At 49.1% G+C, this 21102-nt stretch overlaps 1 protein-coding gene and 1 long non-coding RNA gene across 5 annotated transcripts in view; one reads left to right on the top strand and one right to left on the bottom strand.

The window, feature by feature from the left end:
- Positions 1-10530: 10530 nt before the first annotated feature.
- LOC146760039 (uncharacterized) lies at positions 10531-13379 on the bottom strand. Of its 4 annotated transcripts, none has more exons than XR_014948159.1 (3): positions 11406-12727; positions 10772-10912; positions 10531-10667 (listed from the first exon to the last, which is right to left on the bottom strand). It is a non-coding gene; the product is annotated as an uncharacterized LOC146760039 (long non-coding RNA). The 4 variants fall into 4 exon arrangements; XR_014948158.1 differs by lacking the exon at positions 10531-10667 and adding an exon at positions 13242-13379 and having other exon boundaries at positions 10773-10912; positions 11406-11542; XR_014948156.1 differs by lacking the exon at positions 10531-10667 and adding an exon at positions 13092-13220 and having other exon boundaries at positions 10773-10912; positions 11406-11542.
- ZEB2 (zinc finger E-box binding homeobox 2) overlaps positions 10763-21102 on the top strand; it is a 107711-nt gene continuing 97371 nt past the window's right edge. The window contains exons 1-2 of the mRNA XM_015869266.3: positions 10763-10932; positions 13477-13614. Coding sequence (XP_015724752.2) covers positions 13542-13614 — 73 coding nt within the window. The 5' untranslated portion in view covers positions 10763-10932; positions 13477-13541. The remainder of the gene's footprint in view (positions 10933-13476; positions 13615-21102) is intronic.

The raw sequence follows: 21102 nt of genomic DNA, 5'->3' as shown, positions 1-21102 counted from the left end.
TATATAGGCAGTCAGGGCTGGAGGATGTATCGACAAGGCAGGGAGGTGTGTTGTAATAAACTTGATGGGGGACAGACTTGTTGGGCCAAGTGTCCCTTTCCCGTCCAGGAATTCCTCATGTCCTCATTACCCTTTCACCTCTGGACAGCTGCAGTATTAAAATCTGGCTCATGTCTTAAGGAAATTGAGTTTAATGTCCTTAATTTAGTCCCCGGTCCACATATATCCATATCACAAAACAATCATAGAATTTGGCTCAACTGACAGCGTCTGCTCAGGAAAGAGGCCCATCTTGTAATGGCAGGGCAAGGCTAGGACCTTGGAAAGCATGCAGAACTCATATCTCTGTAGTGTCTGTGTGGTATGTTCATACTTAAGAGAACCCCTTTAATTTCCATTCCTTCGTTTAACCGGTACCCTTTGCATGTAACATTTTAATTGCTGAAGCCATCAGTGTTATATATATCTGTGCCAGCAGCCAACTTGGACAAACAAGCATGTGGCCTCATGGTGTTCTCTATTTCAGTTCACCTCCAACACAGAGAGCAGCCTCAGGGAGGCAATGAGTGACTTATCAGTCAGATTCAGTATGGCTGCTCTTCCCCAAAGCATGGATGGAGACTGTAGGGATGGGTGCTACACCCACTGATCTTATAGACGAGAAGATTTTAGTAGTTTCCCTTGGTCCCAGGTGCTGAGGTGCACACTCCAACAGCTACACAGTCTGGAGGCAGGTGCAGAGTACTTTTGGTTTTCCATTTTTACTTTTTTCTTTGGAGTTAATAAATCACATTTAAGTGAATAATATCTCCAAACAGGCTTCCAAATTGAAAACTTCAGGGTTTGATGGACAGGGGTATAAAAGGCACTTCTTGCTCTTCATCTGGGAAACATCAGGGTTACATGCTGTCTGACACCATGGGTTTTTTCTTTGTATCGTTCTGTAAGAAGACATTTGTTATGCCAATGTTATGATTTTCTTTGCATCCATTTGCTTACCAGCCTAAGGAGCATAAAATAGTATGTGGATACTTGACAAGTATTAGCAGAAATGTCAATGTACTGGGTGCATTTTGGAGTGGAAGGAAGAGTGTAAGATGGAGAGTAAGTCTGTCAGCTTGAGGCAGAAGAAGCTGATTTGTAAATAACAAAATTGTAGGATTTATTCTTTTTGATGCACTGCACTTTTATTAAAAGAAAATCCCCTGGAAACCTCTGTAAATGGCATGAAATGTATAATTAGACTTAGCTTTTCTCACTCTCTGCTTATTTAAATGCTCAATAACTTCAACAGTGATTCAGTAACAACTGATTTTATAGAAACATCTGACAATGAGAACAAATATTTGCAGTGGTTTCAGTCTCTGCTCTGTTCCTGCCTCCTCACCACCAGGCATGAGGGAGAGCTTGCCTTCCCTGTGTGCAGACTAGGGCTGCTTTTCCAATGCTCCCACCTCCAACCGCAGCTGCATTCCAGAGTGAAATATCAGGGTCACTTTTTACACTTGGACTTGTATTTCTTAAATAATGCTGCCCAAATTCTGGACACAGACATTACTGATAGCTACTCTCCTGCCACAAGCTTTGGCATAAGGGAGGATACTGCTGCCACATACAGCTGGAGGGTGGGTGGTATGGATGAGCTATGAAACCATCCAGGCTTGGCTGCCCTGAAACTCCCTGTGAGCTCCCAAAGCCATCAAAGCAAGATGCACATCAAATGCTGGGACACCTCTCCAAATCTGCTCTTTTTCTTTGGGCATTAGTGTCCAAACCTCCTTACATCCCTGAAAAGACTTGGGTGCCACCAGTGCCTTCCTTTCCAGGTCGCATGGTGCCCGTTTGTTACGATTCCCCATTTCTTCCCCTATTATCTCAGCATCTTGTGGAGCATGTGTTATGCTTGTTCCCATCTCTATTGCCTTCAGTATAATCAGTTGACTATATAATGCAAAATTTAGGGTCAAATAATGAATAACATTGTATAGGAACCTTGTTGGACCCATGAAAGTATCTTTACTTGGTGAGATATGACTCACTCAAATTATGGCACAAAGACCCCTGTTACAATTCCTCTCAGCAGCCATGGATGTTAGCACTCACAGCAACCCAACCGAGCTGCTGAAATCATTCTGGAGGTCATTTTGCTTTCTCCTTCACACAAAAACTAGGAAACAGCCACCCATAAACTCCTTGTGGTAGATGGACCCACTGGGCAAACACCAAATGCTGCTGCCATATTCTGCATTGCTCATTTCTGCACACATTTCCAACCTGTCAGAACTGGGCAGAGAGATACAGTCAATATAGTCAATTTTGATTTTTATCTATCTATCCATCTATATATATACACACATTTTTAGAGGATTTCAGGTTGAAAGTTGCTTGTCAGGATTTGAGAAGGGAGCAGCAGTTGTTCTGACGCTGCGGTTTTCACATCCTTGTCAGAGATTTGAAGCAGGATAGCTGATGTCTGTTTAAAAAAGGATGGTAAGGTTTTAAAATAGTTTGGTTGCTGCACGGAGCAAATTTTAAGCAATGTAGTAAGAAGTGTTGGTGGGAGTGTATGTGCACCTAACACCGCATCTGAGGGAAGAAGACTCATTCAAATAGAGGTTTTGCTAATGGGACACTGACCTGGGGAGTTAGAAAGCAAATGACCCAGAGGACAATTGGGACATTTCCTGAGACAAAAAAAAAATATTCAGATGCAAACTGGAGAGGAAGGGAAGACTGATAGAAAACTTCTGTGGCAGTAAAAATAAGCCCTCCTGTTTTTGACAGCTCTTAATAACCCAGAGCTTAAGATTTGGACTTGGAAGAGGGCCAGTTGGCCAAGCTTCCATCCGTAGATGAGCTGGAGGTGATGCTGATGGTCGGGGAGAAGCAAGTAGAAGAGCTGGTAAGTCCAGTGCCAGCCCTGACACAGGACATGTCTGCTGGGCCGTGTGTACATCTGCAGGTCAGGTGAGCAGCGTCACTGGAACACGCAGCAATTTTCCCCATATTGAGCAGTTCTATAAACATTGAGCTTCCTTGGAAGGATCCAAGTGTTTCAAATCATTTGGGGTTTCCTCAACGTTTTTGTCACCCTTCTGTATGCATAGATTTTAAATAAACAGATGACCTCCTGAGGTCACGGGGAGAAGGAGATACTTTCCCCAGAGAGGTGATAAGAGCTGTTTGGGCAGTTGAGTTGACATGGAAACTTTTAGATGGCCAACAAAACGTCAGCTTTGCGCACGGGTTCCCTGCCAGTTTATTCCCCTCTTCTCAGCTCGCTAAGTCAGTAGAAAAAAGAGAGAAATTATGAGGAGAAATAAGTTTGGTCTAGTTGCAAAATAGGTAGAAGAGGGGCTACTTCACATTCACTATTTAGCCTGCATAAAATGAAATAAATATATCTGCATTTCCAATATAAATAAATCTGACAAAGTTGTCCATCATCCTCACTAGGGCAAAATCCAGAGGTTTTGGCCAAACCAGCATTGGATGCTTTCACTCCAGTACCACTGATGATGATGCCCAAGGGAAGGAGAACACAAGAGGACCCCACAGGGACCCCACATCTTGGGAATGTTTGTTTTTCTTGTGCTTGTAGATGCAAAAACTGTAAATTAAACTCTAATTCCCACCTCATCCCTTGGCAGAGGACTCTCCACAGATCCCGGCCTGAACTACGTTTCAGTTTCTTTATACGGTCTCCATCAGATATTACCCACTAGGTTACCATAGCCCACATAATATACTTTCACCATAAAAGATACATGGATACATATTTCTTGGTCAATTTTTTTTTTTGCTACCCACTGTGAACAAGAAAAGGTATCTGAAGTTTTTATTTTAACATGTCATTTCACATGCGCTGTCTTCCCAATATTAATGTCACTAAACAAATTTAAACACTATCATGCATTTCATTCCAGTACATGTGCCTCTGTTTCAGTGTAATTTCTTTAATCTCCTTTTTCTTTAATCTTTAACAGTGCTGCATCCATGTAAGGTGTTTCCAGAGCATCTATTGCTGTGATTCTTAAGTATGACACCAAGAGATCATAGTCCATGAGCAGAATATCTGGGATCGCTGTATGCTTAAATGTACCACTAAATATAAGATTTCATTTCTTAGTAAATCTTACTCAGAGCTGACATAAGTGAAGGCAGTTCCTAGTGAAACCCTACACATGCCAGGCTGGCGGTATGGTTACAGCAATTAACCGGGGCTCTAAGGCAGAGGAGCAGAGGCTACTCCTTTAACTTCTTGCTTTTCTTTCTTTCCTTTATATACCTTTCTGGTGACAGTTTTGTCCAGCTGCCCCTTCCTCCTTTCTGTTCCCCATGTGGCTGAACTGTGCTTGCACCAACTGAACAGAGTGGGTTGCACAACAGGCGCCGCCTCTTGCACCTATCTGCTGACCAGCCTGCAACTGCTGTGCCACTCGTATTCTTGCTCTGTGAGGTGGGGGTTGAGGATTGCTATTGTGATGTGTTAAAACACAGCAGGCAAATGCTGGGAGGACACTCGAAACAGCAGAAGGGAATATAAAAAAGTTGCTGATATTTTAAGCACCTCAAAATGAAACAACTTTTGGTCTTTTCACTTTGCGTCATGTAAGGCGCGCTGCTTGTCTGAGATATTTCTTTATGGTTTCCTAGGTTAACCCTGCATAATTGTAAGCAAAGTATGGGTATTTCTGGAGGTTTTACTACTGTTTGTAAGAAAATGGGGCCTAAATGTACTTACATCCAAAAGAGATGCAGTCTTATTAATGCATATATGCCACGCATGGATTATTAATGGCTTCATAACTAGACACAAACTTACGTTCCAATAAACATATTTTACAACTGCAAAGAAGAAAAAAAAAGAAGAAGTTTTACATTAGGATGTTACTTACTTCGTGTCTTTGTCCTGGGAGAATGCAACTAAAGAAACCACATTTAAAATCAGACATTAGATATGCAAATATGTGTTCAGATCAGAGATAGGAAAATTATTCAAATGATTAATTATTCATCATAAAAAATGTCAATTAATAATTCTGAAGCATAATAGGCATCTTTCTAATGCATCTTTATTTTTCAAGCTTAAATACTGTTGAATCTGTGTTCAATTGCATTCTAACAAGTTTTTAAAAATTCAACAAAGTAAATAAGCAACTGTAAACAAAAGTGAGCAGTGAATTTTAATAACTGCCAGCTGAGCCAAGAAATGTGCCCAAAGTTCAACATCGATCCAGGGGCATAAAGAGTGAGCAGGGTGAGCAGGGTGAGCAGGGTGAGCAGGGTGAGCATCCTCACCCCCCCCACCCGCTCCTTTTCTCACTGCCCGATGTGAGAAGCAGCTCGGGTCCCACACATGCTGTTCCCCCAACCCAGAAGCAGAGATGTGTGTTGCAGACAGGAGCTGAGCAGCTCCAGGCCGTCAGGAGTGACTTTATAAATGACAAAATTAACAAAAACATATGAGAGAGATTCACTTTTAACATGCAGGGACTCGCATGAGATTAAATATTACAGTGATCTGCTTGTTAGAAATGCCCAGGGATAGATAAATTAAAGCCAGACAATCTTTTCCCTTGCTTTTGGCTCGCATCCTATCCCTACATGGGTTTTCCGCAGAGGAACTTGAAAACTTTGGGAATGTTGATTCAAAAGGTTTCTTCCCAAATACCTCATCAGTGGGGGGGGGGGGAAGGGGAGAGTTGTTCCCTGACCCTTCCTCCCCTCTATATCCTCTCCTCCATGTGGAAATGGAAAAAAATAAAAACAAAAATGAAGGCTTTTGCTCTTTAAATCTTAGTTCTCGGGGACACCTGTAAGGAGGAAAAGCATCCACCAGCACCTTGGGGCCACACAGGTTGTTCGCCATATAGGAAAATAATTCCAGGCCTGGCCTACCCACAGGTGGCTGCAGAAAATAATCCCCTCCTGTTGGTTTTTGGTCATTTTCATTAAAATTAATTAATTAATCTTTTTAAAAAGGCAAAATATACTCTCAATTATGCCCCAAAGGGAGGGCAGCTCCTGCAGCTGGGAGCTGTGCATGAAGGCAGCCAGACCCCCTGAGGCTCTGGTTCCCCAGCACCGTGCCTGCAGCTCTGCTATGGGAAGGATGATGTCCCCAGGCTGGGACCCCTCCACATGGACCTGTAATCCCTGGTGCAGGAAGAGGCTGAACCTCAAGAGCCCTCCCTCTGAAAGACCTGAAATAAAAAGCTCAGCTAATGTGTTTTTAGAGGTGCTAAACCCCTGTCTTTGCCAGCACAGCAGCTGGAGCCGCAGCCTGGCTCCTGAGCCGGGCAGGTCTCAGTGGAGGTGGGATGCCATGCTGCTCCTCACCCCTGTGTTTTCCTCCTCCCCAAGGATGTGACAGCAGGAGAAAATGTGCTCCTCACTGTGTGTCCTTGTGCTTTGCTGAGGAAGAAAGGAGCAAATGCAGATAAATAAGGCTGCAGGTTGTCCCTTCACCAAGCCCCAGGGCCTGCACAGGCTGTAACGGCTGCAATAGGCCTAAGCCTCACATCCACCCTTGGGGGCTTCCCCTCACCCTATGCTTGGGATCTCTCCCCCTCCTCAGCACTTTGTCCCATCAGGTGCCCCATACAGGCACAGGGGTCACGTCTGTGTGCAATGGTGACGTAGGCAAAGTAAAATTAGTGAGGATGAGGAGGAAGCGTCGCCCGTCATGGTGTGGTTGGGATGTGCTCCCAACTCTGCAGGAAAACACAAGGAAAAAGGGAAAAACTCACACCCAGGGATTTGCCCTTAAAACTGCCCCTTTGCCACAGCACTGGGTGCCTTACACAGAGAGACAGCTGCGGGCTGCGTGGGTATTTTGAGGGTTTTGTTTTTAAATGCACGGACTTGGACAGGGCCACGTCTTTTAAGCTGGAAATGGAGCGAGGCAGAAGCTGTGAAGGGGAATGCTGAACACAGTGAGAATGGGAAGAGGCTGGGAGCCGGGCTGCCAGCACCACCCCAATCGAGGCAGAGCTATAGGTTGTCATTATTTCCATATCCTCAAGGAGCTGCACTCCCGTTATTAGTTCAGCGCAGGGCAGGAAATCATCGCCTGGATTAAGGTTAAATTCCATCTCAGAAGGGCTTAGCTAATTGCTAAATGTTTATGTCCAGTGTCCAGAAATTAAAATAAAATAATAACACTCCCATAGATCATGTTAAAATAGCATTGATAAGGTTGGGTGTTGTGCCCCCCCCACAACCACTCCTCCCCCACCACAAATCTCGAGCTGTTTGTCACTCAGATGTATGGGAGCTGGAGGAGCTGTGAGATTGAGGGCTGGAGAACAGGCTGCAGAAATTACAAATAGGGATTATCTGCCAATGCCAACATGTTCCTTAAAGCCCGTGAGCATCATCGCATGGGCTGAGAGTTGCTTTTTTGGGGTAGCCGCAGATATATGTTTTAATGACGATATGCTGATGGCACTCCTTCTCATTGCAGGTTAGGCTACAGCTTCTCTTAATCTGCCGCTCATCCTCCCATTTTGTAATCTGGAAATGTATGAATAATATGTAAAGCATTTTGTAATGGGATTAATTCATTTTGAGAGCTGGCTTTTGCGTGTGTTTGTTTGTTTGTTTTTTCTTATATAAAACATGGTTAAGAGGAAATTGGGGGAGCCGGTAATTAGCATTCACTTTTTTCTTTTTCTTTCTTTTTATCATATGCATCTAAATTCAGTTTAGCTCTTTAAGGAATTGCCAGGCTGCCCTTGATTTATAGGCAGTGTCTTCTGGATCTGAGAGGACCTAATTCAAATTAATAATACTCGAATCTGATTTCAGGATATTTGCACTGTGCTATATATTTCATTAAGATATCACTTCGTGTGTGTGTGTGTGAGTGCATATATCTACAGGTACATTTGAGCACGGACAAGTGATGAGACGTTCAAGAAAATAGCGGTGTTATTTACTGAATACGGCAACAAAACTTTTAATAGAGCTAAAATAACTCAGTCCGGGGGAGAAGGAGAGGGGTGGGAAATGTTGATAATGATAACAATAAAGTAAAACCCTTTTCCCACCCCTGCACAGCTGCGGGGCTGGGAGGCAGGAGCCGGGTTGGCTTCGAGCCGCTGCTTCCCGCACCCTCATCCCACACTGCGGGGCCGGCCGGGCTGCCCGCGCAAATCGGGCGCAAATCGGGCGCAGGCAGAGAGCAAACTGCGCGCTCCTCCGCCTGCCGCGCACGGACCTGAGCCCGGGGGGACGCACCGAGCGGGATTTGCGGCTGTTTCCCCTCAAAGCCCCCCCGGCCGTGGGGTCTCGGCTGCCTGCGGGGTCCCCTCCAGCTGCTCCCCGGAGCGCTGCCTCTTCCCTTTCCCCTAAATCCTCTCTCTTTTCCCCCAGATCCGGAGCACACGGGTGCACCGGCCCCTGCCTGCAGTTCGCAGGGCAGGTTTTATTAACAGATGAAAAATAGCCATCGCGTTTTTGTGGGAGCGATGAGCTGTAAAGACACGTTGGGGGGCTCGGGAGGTCCTTTCCTTCCCTCGCAGTATTTAATCATCACGAAGGTGTTCTCTGATCGGGACCATTTTTGAGTGCAATTGCAAGTGACTATTGCTCGCGTTGCAGCTCTTGCTGTAGGCGCACATTCAATGCACAGTTCAAGAGCAGTTTATCTTAGCTTAATGTAAGTAAAAGAATAGTGTCGGATCAGTGTACCATTTGTTTCAGTTTTCTCGAGGAGGGGAAAAAAAAAAAAAAAAAAGGAAAAGAAAGAATGGGGGAAAAAAAAAGAAGCGCTGTAATAGATTTAACTCTGTCACAGCAGGGAATTGTTCCGCAGCTCCTTAATGCAGCCCTTCGGGCAGCTGCACGGTTACCTTCCGAAGGGATCACACGGGTGAGCGAGATGCGAAGTTTATCTTCGCACCGAGATGGTTTCGAGCTCTTTTGGAGGCAGGAAGGGCCGAGGGCTGAGCTGGGAGCCGGGCAGCGGCGGATCGAGCTGCGCCGTATCAACCCCCAGCGCTGATAAGCGCACAGCATCCCCAGCTCGGCTGCCTTGACTTACTTCTGTATTAGTTCTCAATTGCAGCGCAGTGTAAACCAGCTTTTTGATTAAGCAAACAGCGGAGCGTTGGTTAAGAACACTTAAACTTCAAAAATAAATAAATAAATAAATCAAAATCCCCCTGGGAAGCGGGCTCTGAATTGGTTAATAATGTGCAGTACTTGCTAAATTGCTGACTTCCAGATGTGGAAAATATCTTTCTTGTTTAGGACCTACGTAACCTGATTGGATTACGACAGAAGCGTCACATTGGAAGGCTTTTGAGTGATGATTTAATTAACCATACAGTAGAAAGCTGTATTTGCCAGGAAACCCCTTCCATATTTGCATAACCAATCCCTTCAGTGCAAAGGTGGAGTCTGGGCTTTTTCTTTTTTTTTTTCTCTCTCTCTTTTTTCTTCCTACCCCCCCCCCCCCCCCTTCCCTCAGTCCCCTCCTTGATGCGATTTTGTTTTAATTTTCATACTTTCCCAAAGGTGACAAAGTTGTAACCTCAGGGAAGTTCGGCTCTGCGGGTCGGGCCGGGCCGGGGCAGGAAGAGCCCAGCGATCCCTATCTGTGAACAGCACACAGACACTGTAAGAGCTCAGCACGTTCGGGTGTGTTTTGGCTTCTTTTTTTTTTTTCCCCCTTCTTCTTCGTCTTCTTCTTTTTTTTTTCCATCAGATTTAGCTGACTGTTCAAATAACCTGGATGAGTGCTGAAATGAAAGAGGGGGGAAAAAAAACATGCCCCAAAAGAAACGCGTGAGGATAAAAATAAAACGGCACCCAAACGAGCAGGAATCAGCTCGGAGCTTGTTCGCAGTGCCCGCACTGAGTTTAGTTTCTAGGCGTTATGTTAGGGTAAGTTTTGCCCTCCGCAAACAGCCCCAGCTCTGGAGGGGCCGGGTTCAGGATGCGGCCCAGCGCCGGGAATCCCGTTACGGTGGAGGGGGGGGGGGAGGGAGGGGGACGGGATCCGGCGGGGATCCCGCTATGGGGGGGGCGGGATCCGGCGGGATCCTGCCGGGGGGGCGGGGGAGCCGGCAGGCAGCACGCCTGGGGGCGGGGGATCCCGTCTGCGGGGGAGGGGGGAGTGAGGGCTGAACGAGTTGGGGGGGGGGGGGGGGAGAGGGGAAAAGTGGCAATGGGGTGGGGGGAGGCAATGGGGAGGGCTGCGGGGAGGCAGCTCTTGTGGGGCAGAGGGTGTGCAACCCCCCCCAACCCCCCCGCACAGCCCGGTTGGGGGGGGGGGGGGGGGGGTAGAAGATGCACGGAAGGGGCAAAAGCTGCAGCCCCGAGGGGTAAAAAGCTGCAGCCGGAGTGGGGGGGGGGGGGGGGGTCCGGTCTGCGGCCCGCGGGGAAGGAGCGATGCGGGGCCGGGGGGGTCCGCGGAGCGGCGCGGAACGGAGCGGGGCGGGGGGCGGGAGAGGGGCGGGGGGCGGGCGGGAGGAGGTGGAATTGCATTTCTGCCGCTAAAGCGTTCGCGGAGACTTCAAGGTATAATCTATCCCAGATCCTTTCCCAGAGAGAAACTTGGCGATCACGTTTCCACATGATGCTCACGTTTGGTGCTCTTCAATTATCCCTCCCCACAAAGATAGGTGGCGTGTGTTTCAGGGTCTCTCCTCTCGCTCCTACAGAAAAGAAAAAGAAAAAAATGTCATTAGAAGAGGCGTAACACGTCAGTCCGTCCCCAGGTTTGTGTTTCCTGGAGTGGCAGAAAGAGATCAGTCCTAACCTGCCCAGCAGGAATAACGGTCCTTCCGACAACTCTTTGCGAGGCTTTTACAATTTCTCCAGGAGCTGCATCTCCCTTCACCTTTTCTCCTCCACTTCGCGGCTTCTTCATGCTTTTTCTTCTCACCATTTCTGGCCAAAACTACAAACAAGACTTCGCAGGTACGTTCGGAATTTAATTCCATTTTCTTTCCTTTTTTATTGATTTCTTTTTTTCCCCCTTCCCCTTCTCTTCCTCCCCCCCCCACCCCCCTCACGCCACCTCAACCTCCAACGAGCTCATTTAATTTCGATAGAATTTATATTTTTATTATTTTTTCTTATTTTCAACCTTTTGCTTCCTTTCTGCCTTCTTCTCATTTGGGGCGAAATTCTCCCTTTTTTTCATCCGAACCCGAAGGCGTTTGGGTCCATCTCTAAAGAAGGACGAGCGGGTTGGGGGTTCGGGGCTGAGCCCCCCCGCCCCATTACCTGTCAGCCAGGTACAGGAGGTGCCTTTTGCACATCAGCTCCAAAAAGTTTGAGTGCCAGGAAGGAGCATCGCCCTCCTGCATTCAAATATCTCCATTTCTCTGCCTCCCCTTAGGCAGCCTTTGCTCTTTTATTCGTGGCTTCGCCCCAAAGTTGCTGTATACCTGTTCGTGCTGCAGCCCGGCCGGGCGAGGATGTGTTTCCCCAAACAGAAAGTTTGCTGTTTTGTCTGCTTGCTCGCTTTCATTTCTTTCTTTTATTTCGCGGAGCTGGGTGAAGTAGCACCTTAGTTTCTGGGATCCTAAAGCAAGAAGTGAAAGTAGTGACTGGAACTTAAAAGTCGTTTACCAAAAAGCGAATATATATATGTATGTATATAATAAATAGAAATAAAATGCAAGGGACTCATCTGGGAAAGAAAGTGCTGTCGAGATGTGCGGGTTTCAAATTATGGACAACTTTTGGAGGCAGGCTGAGGAGCAGGAGAGGCAGTGAAATGCATTTAAAACAATTCAGCCCTGCTCGTTTTGCATGCAAACGCCAATTGCCGAGGCAGGCTCGGAGCCCGCTCGGTCCCTGTCCTCGCACTGCTGCAGCTCTGCAAGGGGATGCCAGCATTGCCCCTCCAGCAGCGAGTTTAGCAGCAAATGCTAAAGTTTGCAGCACATTTCTCAGCCCCATCCATTCACGGGGTGATTTCTCCTTGCCTAGGCGGAATCCTTCGCATAGAGCGTGAGGAGCCACGCTGACCCCGCACGGGCACTCCGTGGAGATCGCCATCCCTTTACCTGATGGGGACACGCGGGTTTGGGGACCGCAGAGGGTTGGGAAGAGTTGAGGCATGGAAGGAAGGAGCAGCAGCAGCAGCAGCACGCTGCTCAGCTCAGCCCTGCTGGGAAGCGCCAGCAGAGTGAAAGAACACGAGGGAGGGGAAAAGAATTAAAAATAAAAATAATAATAATTAAAAAAAATACAGAAGAAGAAGAAGAAAACACTTGGCTAGGAAAAAAACAAAGAAAAGGGAGCATTCAGTCAAGGAATTATTAAAAACATATAATAATGTAAAAGTCCCAGTGCTGGGGAAGACAATAGATGAGAAGGCGAGAGGGGATCCTGCTCAGGAGAGCAAGGGTTAATTGCCCTTGTTTTACAGTTTGCATCTGTTACATCTTTTATAGCCCCTGTTTAAACTAATCCTCGAGTCAAAGCATCTTTAAAGCTACAGCATCTTCTGCGGGGCGGACCGAGCCTCGGCAGCGGGATGGCAGAACCAAACGCCGCTGTGACAGATAGGGCTCAGCACGCACTGCGGGTCCCAAAGTTTACAAGTTAAATAATAGTAATAATAATAATAAAAGAAAGAAAGAAAGAAAAAGAAAGAAAAGAAAAAGAAAGAAAACAACACCGCGAGCTGCACATTCTGACAGCGGTGGTTTTGATTTCTGTTTCTTTTCTGGGGGGTGAGGGGGGGTTGCGGCGTGGGGGGGGATGAAAAATGTCACTCCGAAGCTTTGTTTAAGCGAGGGGCAGGGGAAACCCTGAATATTGTCAAAGTGACTAAAAAGGTGACAGAGGTTTATAATTACACTGCTAGGGGGAGGGGAGCTCGGCGCTGCGCTCTGCCCCAGAAGGACGGGGAGAGCCATGTTTCCCTCGCTCCTATCACTTCTCCGGAGTGCACTTGGAGAGGAAAAATAACAGGAGCGGCGGCAGGAGGGGAGAGGGACAGAGAGCGAGTTCTAATGTCACATTAAAGTACTTTTCGGAGGAAGCGGTCCGCCTAGCATTGAGTCAAGCAGCCTACTGTAAAAGCCGCGCATTCCCTCATACGGTCATGAGTTATGACTCACTGGAGATGTAATTCTTGTCTCCCTCCGATCTGCTTTGCTGGTGCAACACACGCACACGCACCCCGCGCGCACCCCCCCGGCAGCTCACACACACACACACACACACACACACACACATACAACACACACATACAACACACACACACACACCCGGAGCGCGCAGCGCGCACCGCGGTCCCTAAAGCGGTCGCGGAGCGGAGCCGCCCGGCTGGGAGCGAGGGGGGAGCGCGCAGCTCCGTGTCCCACCTCCCCCCAGCGCGGCAAAGCGTCGCCGTGTGCGTGGATGGGTTCTTTTTCGGGTGCAAATTCGGGTCCCCGTTGGCGCCCTGCGTTTAAATGGGATATACCAATGCCCACATTGTCGCTGTGTTTGGTTGTTACATAGAGTCTGCGTGCTGCTGAATCAGGGAGTCGAGTCCATGCGAACTGCCATCTGATCCACTCTTATCAATGAAGCAGCAGATCATGGCGGATGGCCCCAGGTGTAAGAGGCGAAAACAAGCCAACCCCCGGAGGAAAAACGGTAAGCGGCCCCCCCCGAGAAAACTTTTTTTTTCCCGGCCGGCTGCGGGGGGAGCCCGGCGCTCGGGGCGCTGCTGCGGCTCCGGCCCCACGCGGAGCGTCCCGCGGAGGTTGCGCGGCCCGCGGAGACACTGCGGGGCCGGGGGCTGCGGGGGGAGCGCGGGGCCGGGGCCGGGAGCAGCGCGGAGCGGAGCGGAGCCGCACGCGGAGCCGCGCCCCAAACTTTGTCGCGCGGGTGCGGAGCGCGGCGGAGCAGCGCGGCCGGGAGGAGGAGGCCCGAGGGGCCGGGAGCGGACGGGTGCGGAGCGAGGGGCGGGGGGCGGCCGGGCCGCTGCCGGCCATGGGAAAAAGCGGCGGCGTGAGAACCCCGAGGCGCCGAGTTAGCGCCTCTCTGCTTTGCTTTTATTTTCTTTCTTTTTCTTTTCTTTTTCCTTTTTATTATTGTTAGAGACTCGAAAATGAAACTTCCCGCACCCTAATAATGAATAGCCCCCTCGAGCTGAGTGCCCGGGGTTGCCCTGTGCTCGCACTCCGCGGCCGCGCAGGGCCGGGCTCAGCGGGACGCGCTGCCCCGCTCCGCTTTGGCGGCCCCTCGGGGCTCCCTCGGCCCGGATCCCCCCGGCTCCTTCCCAACACCCCCCACCCGGCCGCACCCCCCGGCCCCTCTCCCACCAACTTTCCTCCTTCCGAGGAGGCATCGCTGAACCTGAACCCGTACGCTCCGAGCTCAGATACTTCGCCCCGAGTGCGGAGGTGGGGGCGGGAGGGGTGCCGGGGGGGGGGCAATAACAACAACAACAACAACCCCAAAACAAAGACAAGAGAATGTTGATTAGAAACAAATGATCCTTCCCCCCCCTCCTCTCGCCTTCCCTTCCCTCTCTCGAGGTTGCGAATGTGTGTGTGCGTGTGTGTGTGTGTGTGTGTGTCTTTTTCTTGTTGTGGTGGAGGCGTCGAGCCATATGGGGGAGTGATAGAGGAATTTTAGTCAGAAACTGTTCGCTGTGTTACACTGGCTTTTCCCTTTGTGTTGTCTTTGATCTATTTGCTCGGCTTAGTATTACCAAAAGAAGGGGAAAAAAAAAAAGAGGGGGGGGAGAAAAAAAAAGAGAGAGAAGCCAACTCAAATAATATATTCCGAGCGGCTTCCCAAGGATCCGCTCCCTGTTATCGTTTTTTAAAGTCTCCCCCCTCCGCCGCCACCCTTTCCTCTCGTGTCTGTCATTATTTAAGGTGGTCCTCGCAGAGGAGACCTCCCCTTCCCCTCATCTCTGGGTAATTTAGGAGACATTAAAATTACACGTAATGTTTCCCTCTCCTCTCTTGTGTTTCCTCTGTTCTTTTTATTAAATGTTGGTTATTGATTTTCTGAAATCAATGTCTGTTGTGGGGCTTTTTTTCCCCTTACAAGTAGCTAAAGCACGTTGCTGATCAACTGGATAACAAAAGCTTTGTGTCAAGTAGCCTTTTTTCTTATGTTAAACAGTCATTTTTTGGAGAGAAAAAGAGAGCGAGATTTCAAGCGACGCATCCAGAAGTGCTCTTTCGCACTAAAGAATATTCTGAGTGTTTGAGGGGGGTTTATTCCGCTTCCTTCCCCTCCTCGCTTTTTAACAAGAGATTATTACTTTAGCGCGTTAAACCCATCACATGCTCAGAGCGGAGGGATGCTCCCGTGCCTTCCCCGCTTCCCCAACGGGAGCCGAGACGCGAAACCGACGCGTTGGAGCGGACGGCCCCGCTGGGTCCTCGCACCCCCCATTGGGGACACGGCCCGGGGCAGCACGGCCCCGCTCCGTCCGAGGGCTCTGTTTTCTCCCAGCACCGCTCTAAAGTCGCGAGCCCAAACTTTCCTCGCTCTTTGGAAGGCTGAAAGCTCACACCAACTTCAGCCCAAGCGCCGGGCACAGCGAGGGTCGAGCAGCTCCTGCAGCGTGCCCGGCCCAGGCAGGGCAGCTCTCCCCTCTTTGTCTGTCCTCTCTGTCCTCTTTGTGCTCCGTCCTTCGGTCCTTCCATTTATTTCTGAGTGGGAAATGCCCCAGGTCTGGGAAGCAGGTTGGCGAGCCGGGCTGCCTTGGTTTCTTCCTATTTTTTTTTTTCCATCTTTTTTTTTTTTCCCCTTTATTTTTCTTCCCCCCCCCAGCCCCCCTCCCATTTTCTCTTTCTCGACAAGCACATGCCCGGCTCCTTTCCCGTGGGGAATAGCCCAGGATTTATCTGGCCTGAGTGGATTTTTCTCCTTTCCCGGATTCGTGGAAAAGATGTCACTTCTGAGCTCGTGTCTTTGCTGATAACACTCCAAACGGTGATGCTTATCGAAATCAGCCCGAAATTCCTTAGAAACGAGACAGAACCCAACTCAAATTAAAAACCCACCAAAGAAAAAAAAATAGAGAGAGAGAGAGAGAGAGAGAGAGAGAGATGGCCATCGGGGAAGCCGGAGCAGTGGGAGTGCAATCACATAGAAATGATGTGTGTGTGTGTGTGTGTGTGTGTGGGGAGGGGGGCTGGGGGGGAGGACACATCAGAATAAGGCAACTAATGGCTCAGCGCGGCGTGCGCCCGGTGCGCGCTGTGTGCGGGGCTGGGGAAGGAGCGCGGAGCGGCCGAACTGCGGCTCGGGGCAGCCGCTGGGGGAGTGGGGTCCTGCGGGAGGAGAGGAGCCCAAAGCCGGGTGGGGGTGAGCGGAGAGGAGAGCCCAGGAATGTGGCGGGGCTGCGGGAAGTTCGGTCAGATGATTGTCGGCGCCTGACTCACTTCGTAGCACTTTCACTCGGGAGAAGTAGCGGCACGGGAGGAGGAGGAAGAGGAGGAGGAGGAGGAGGGGGCACGGGAGGAGATGGAGGAGGAGGAAGGCAGAGAGCCCCTTTCTGCCCCTCACAGCGCGGGCGCCCCGTAGAGGTGGGGCTGCGCGGAGCGGTGCGGAGCTGCCCCAGTTGTCCACGGGCCCAGAGAACTGAGCAGGTCCACTCCATCCTCCTTAGTGGGGCTGCTTTGTTCAACCCCCCCCCCCCCCCATCCTGACTAAAATAAAAAAAAATACAATAAAATCCCCAGTAAAATGGGGGTGAGGGAAAGGGAAAAGTTGGCCCTAATTTCCTCCAAACTTTCAGCAAATAGCTCCCTTTGATTCCATTGCCATCTCGCTTCCAGTTGTAAAGAAAAGAGAGAAAGTTCAATTCTTTCAGGGCGTCTGATCCAAGGGGGAGCGCAGCCCAAACATGATTACATTCGCTCAGAGCCCTCACCAAAAAGACTCCCACCCACCCTTCCTCTCTGCTGGGAAAGGGGGGAAAACCTTTTCTTCCCACTCGAACGAGAGCAGAAAGCAGCCTGCGGTGGTGGGAAGTGAGGCTCTCTGTCCTGCATGGGGAAGTTTGGGGGCACCCGATAGGGCTGGGGGGTGAGCAGGGGGCTGTGATGGGTGACATGCAGGTGGCACGCTCTGGGGTGGGCATCTGGGAGCACTCCTGTACCTGGGCACCTCTGCAGTGCTGTGAATCCGTTGCGAGCAGATTGTTGCCAGAGTGGCTGCTCGGGTGGGAGAAAAACATGCAACCTTGAGAAAAGCACCTGGAAATAGGTATTAAAATTGATGTGGTCCATGCGAGCGGCTGGGGAGTGAGGGGTGTGCAGTTGGGTTCCTCTGTGCGGATCCATGGGAGCGAGCTGTAGCTGGGCTGTGTGCGGTGCCAGGGCTCAGCTGTTTGTTTGATGGTGAATTTGGAGGATAACGGTGGATTTGGAGATGAGTGTCTGATTTTTGCCATTCGCGACCATTCTGTGCCCGCTGGGTTGTGTGCACACAAGCTTCACCAGGAAACTTTTGGGGGGAATTTCTGGTTGCTGCAAGGAAATACGTTCGGTGCCGGGGAAAGACGTAGCTGAAAATCAAGAAAGGGAAGGATTAAAAAAAAAAAAAAAGAAGGAAATAATTACAAGTTAATTATTGATAACTATAAAGCCAGCCGCCCAACTGCGGGGGGGAAATATCAGGGAGATGGAGATGGGAGCTCTCAGGACAGGCTGGTAATGTCCCCCCCAAGAAAAATGTGTGTCCCTTTAGAGTGGGAAGAAGGGTGTTGATCCTTTTACGGCAGCCTCACATTCATTCCAAGAAATAGGAAATTCTTCGCCTCACAACACTTTTTGGCATCTGCATTATCCCAGTGCTTTTAAGGTGCATTTTCTCCTCTGTGAAAGAGAACTCTTTGTCCTTTTTTTTCCCCCCCCAAGACCATGGCTTCCCAAGGTAGACACTATTTTGTGCCTGTCACACAGAAAGGGAGTGCAGGTTTGCAGTGCTCACAGACAATTGATTGTCTGCCCTAATGTGTTTCATTTACATGTTTATAACGTCAATAGTGCTGGGGTGTCCACTGTACCATTCATTCCAGCATTCCCACAAGGGTGCAATTGTCTGAATGGCCAAGTCAGACACCTTTTTGATTGCTCTTTAGTTGTCTTTTTAGAGTAAGGAGAAAAAGGAGAGAAATCTGCTCTGCAGAAACACTAGTTGAAAATATCTCTGAATTAAACGTCACCATTAAAGCAGATGTGAGCATTAGACAAGCCATATATTTTAACTAAGGCTCTGGAGGTGTAAACAAATCCAGAGCAGAGGGGATGCTCGCCGCTCCTGAATTTTTCAGCCTTTTTATCGCTATCTTTTTTTTTTTTTTTTTGCTGTTGAGTGGTTTTCATTTTCCACGAGTGCAGCCACCTCCTAACTCTGTATGCTTAGCTGCAGTTTGTGATTTCTTTCTATATATTCACGTGCCTGTGTTTATGCCAATAGCGTCAGCTAGCTGCTTGGAAAGTCTACGGAAGGGGTATTTAGGCTGTGAGGAGCATGCACTCAAAGGAAAAAATAAGGGAAGGAAGGAAGATGCAGCTATTTCTTGATCAAGCAAGTTTAATGAAAATAAAAGGACAATGCCTCTCCTCCTCGAGGCGGTGTAACTTCCATAGCTGAGCACCAACTTTGCGTGCGCTGCTGCACCGCCGGCCTCGTGGGCTGCGAGCCGTCTGCAAAGTGTTCCTGGGAGTTCCAAAGTCGATAGGAGATCACTTTTGGAGGTGTGCTGTGCCGCTGCGATGCACCACGCTGCTTTATCATGGAAGGAGGGAGGCGAGGGATGATTGCCCGTGTTTCGTATGGCAGAAGTAAGCCTTGCGGCTTATGGAGAGCCATGGCTGGTGGATGTAGCCATGCGTGCACGCACACCTCTGTGCGTGGAGAGGGTGCCCGTGCGCACACACACATAGGGCACATATAGGCGCACTGACATACAGCGGTGCCCATTCCAGACAGATAATTTCCTCCCTAAAACTGACTCTGATCCCAATGGCTACAATGAATGCATATGGACCCGTTCCGTGCCTGCTCTATCAGAGACAGAGCGCCAAGTGGCTCCTGCTCGGGAGGTACAGCAAAGGAAAAGTTTGTATATTTTTTTCCTCCTCTCCCTATAATTTTTTTTTTTTGTCTTAATTTAAAGAAAAAGAAAGGAAAAAAAAAAAAAGAAAGAAAGAAAAAAAGCCTGTTTGTGGAAAGGATTTTTTTTTTTTTTTGTGCCTAACAGGGAAGACACACACAGTAGATGCACCGTTAGCTGAACCCCTGACACGGCGGTCTTTTGAATGCCTTAGGTATGATTTCACTTTCGCTCACATCAATGCTGACCTGAATGCCTTTCATATCTGATCCGCTGTGTCTCTCCCAGTAAACATCCCCTGAGGGGAGAACAAAGAAAGGAGCTCTTCTTCTTCTTAATCACAATTCAGCCCATTCACCGCCGGCAGGCTACATTTGCATTCTGCAACAGAAAGCCAAGATGAAAAGAAAAAAAAAAGAGAGTGAGAAGAGGGGGGAAAAAGCAGAAGGGTGGAGGCTGAGTAAAATAACTTAGGTGTTTGTAGCTGTTTGTTGGGCTTCCCCTAGTTACAAGCCTTATATAGATCCTGCTCTACCCAGCCTTGGCTCTTCTGACAGGCAGATAGTGTTACAAGATGGCATGCCTGTACTATTCATGGCCACTCGCTCTAACACTTGAGGTAGAAAGTGTCAGAGAGGGATCAAATTCTACTCGGAGAAGTCTGTTATACTTAGGGTCAGGTGTGTGTACTCTCCGCTCTTGACTGCTGCCTATTATTTTGTTTTAATTACTATTATTGTTTACTCACCGTGACCTTGGGGAGCGGGGGCCAGGAGATCTCGGCCACCCCCGGTGAGCAGCTCGGCACCGAGAAATCACCCTTTCCCCCCCATTTTTTGGGGGCTCCGATGCTTTTCCCCCTTCCCTACGAGGATGCTGCGGGCCGGGATCCCCAGGCACGGGGAAAAGCAGCGGCTCCACGGCCGCAGGAGGAGGAGGAGGAGGAGGAGAGGATGAAGGCGGATCGGTGGAACTTTCTCAAGCCCAGCTCTCTCTCGTGGCTTCCCCCAGTCACGTCTATGGGCACTTTCCGGCCGCCCCCCTCTCCCCAGATTTGTCTGTTTGTTTGTTCTTCTGAAGCTCTTCTGCGCTTTTAATAAGACAGTTCTGAAAATAAATAAATTAATAATAATATAATAAAAAACCCGGTGAGGTCTTTGGTCGCAGCCACTTTTTCTCACCAAGAGGAGGTTTATTTATAACCGGATCCTGCTTACTGAGAAGTATTTAAGCCCTTTCAGGCAGAGCTGTCAAAATTTCCTGTGTTGTTTGCCTCTATTTGCAACACGCACAAAGTAATACACAGTGCTGGTATTGGAAGAAGCGGGGCAGAGCGGAGATCTCAAGTGACAACTTTGCAGTTCCACTATCTCCTGCCGACCAAACTGTCATTTTCTTCCAGAAACCACTTTTAAGACCCCTCTCAGGTTTGGTTTGATTCTCCCCCCACCCCCCTCCAATAGCAAATAGATTAAAGGCGCTTGGGGAGGGCAGGGCTGCGCAATGCAGGCGGTGGGATGTCGCGTTTCCCCGTCGCTCCATGGCAGATCTCACCCATCAGGACTGCAATCCCCGAGACGTTCCTGGTTGAACAGAAACATGTGACAGAGATTCCTGATTTCTTTTATTTTTTCTTTTATTTTTCTTTTATTTTTTTTCCTCCTTCCTCAGAAGATTTACTGAATTTACAAAAAGAGATTATCTCGACACCTTCCCACCCTCCTAACCACCCCCATGACCCAAGCGATGGAGGATTTAGGCAGATTTACTTTGGTAAACACCTTTTGGACACTTGGAGAAAAGTAGGAGTCTGTTTGCAAAAACAGGCTTTTGTGGAGCCAGGTGCTGGGTAATGCTTTACCAGGCAGCTGTGATATTAACCTACACGGGGAGCCCACCGCACATTAACCCTTCGTGTGCCACGGGCATAGGGCAGGTGGGGTGAGGAGATGGCACTGCTGAGCTCATCCCACCTCTGTGTAGGTGAGCTTAAAGGGTTGGGAAGAGCTGTGAGACATTGCCACAAAGTGTCCTTCATTGCTTAGGAGTTG

Source organism: Coturnix japonica, chromosome 7 (genome assembly GCF_054131305.1).
Source record: "Coturnix japonica strain WE chromosome 7, WE-NBRP24, whole genome shotgun sequence".
NCBI classification, from domain to species: domain Eukaryota; kingdom Metazoa; phylum Chordata; class Aves; order Galliformes; family Phasianidae; genus Coturnix; species Coturnix japonica.
This window is presented reverse-complemented; position numbering and strand designations above follow the sequence as displayed.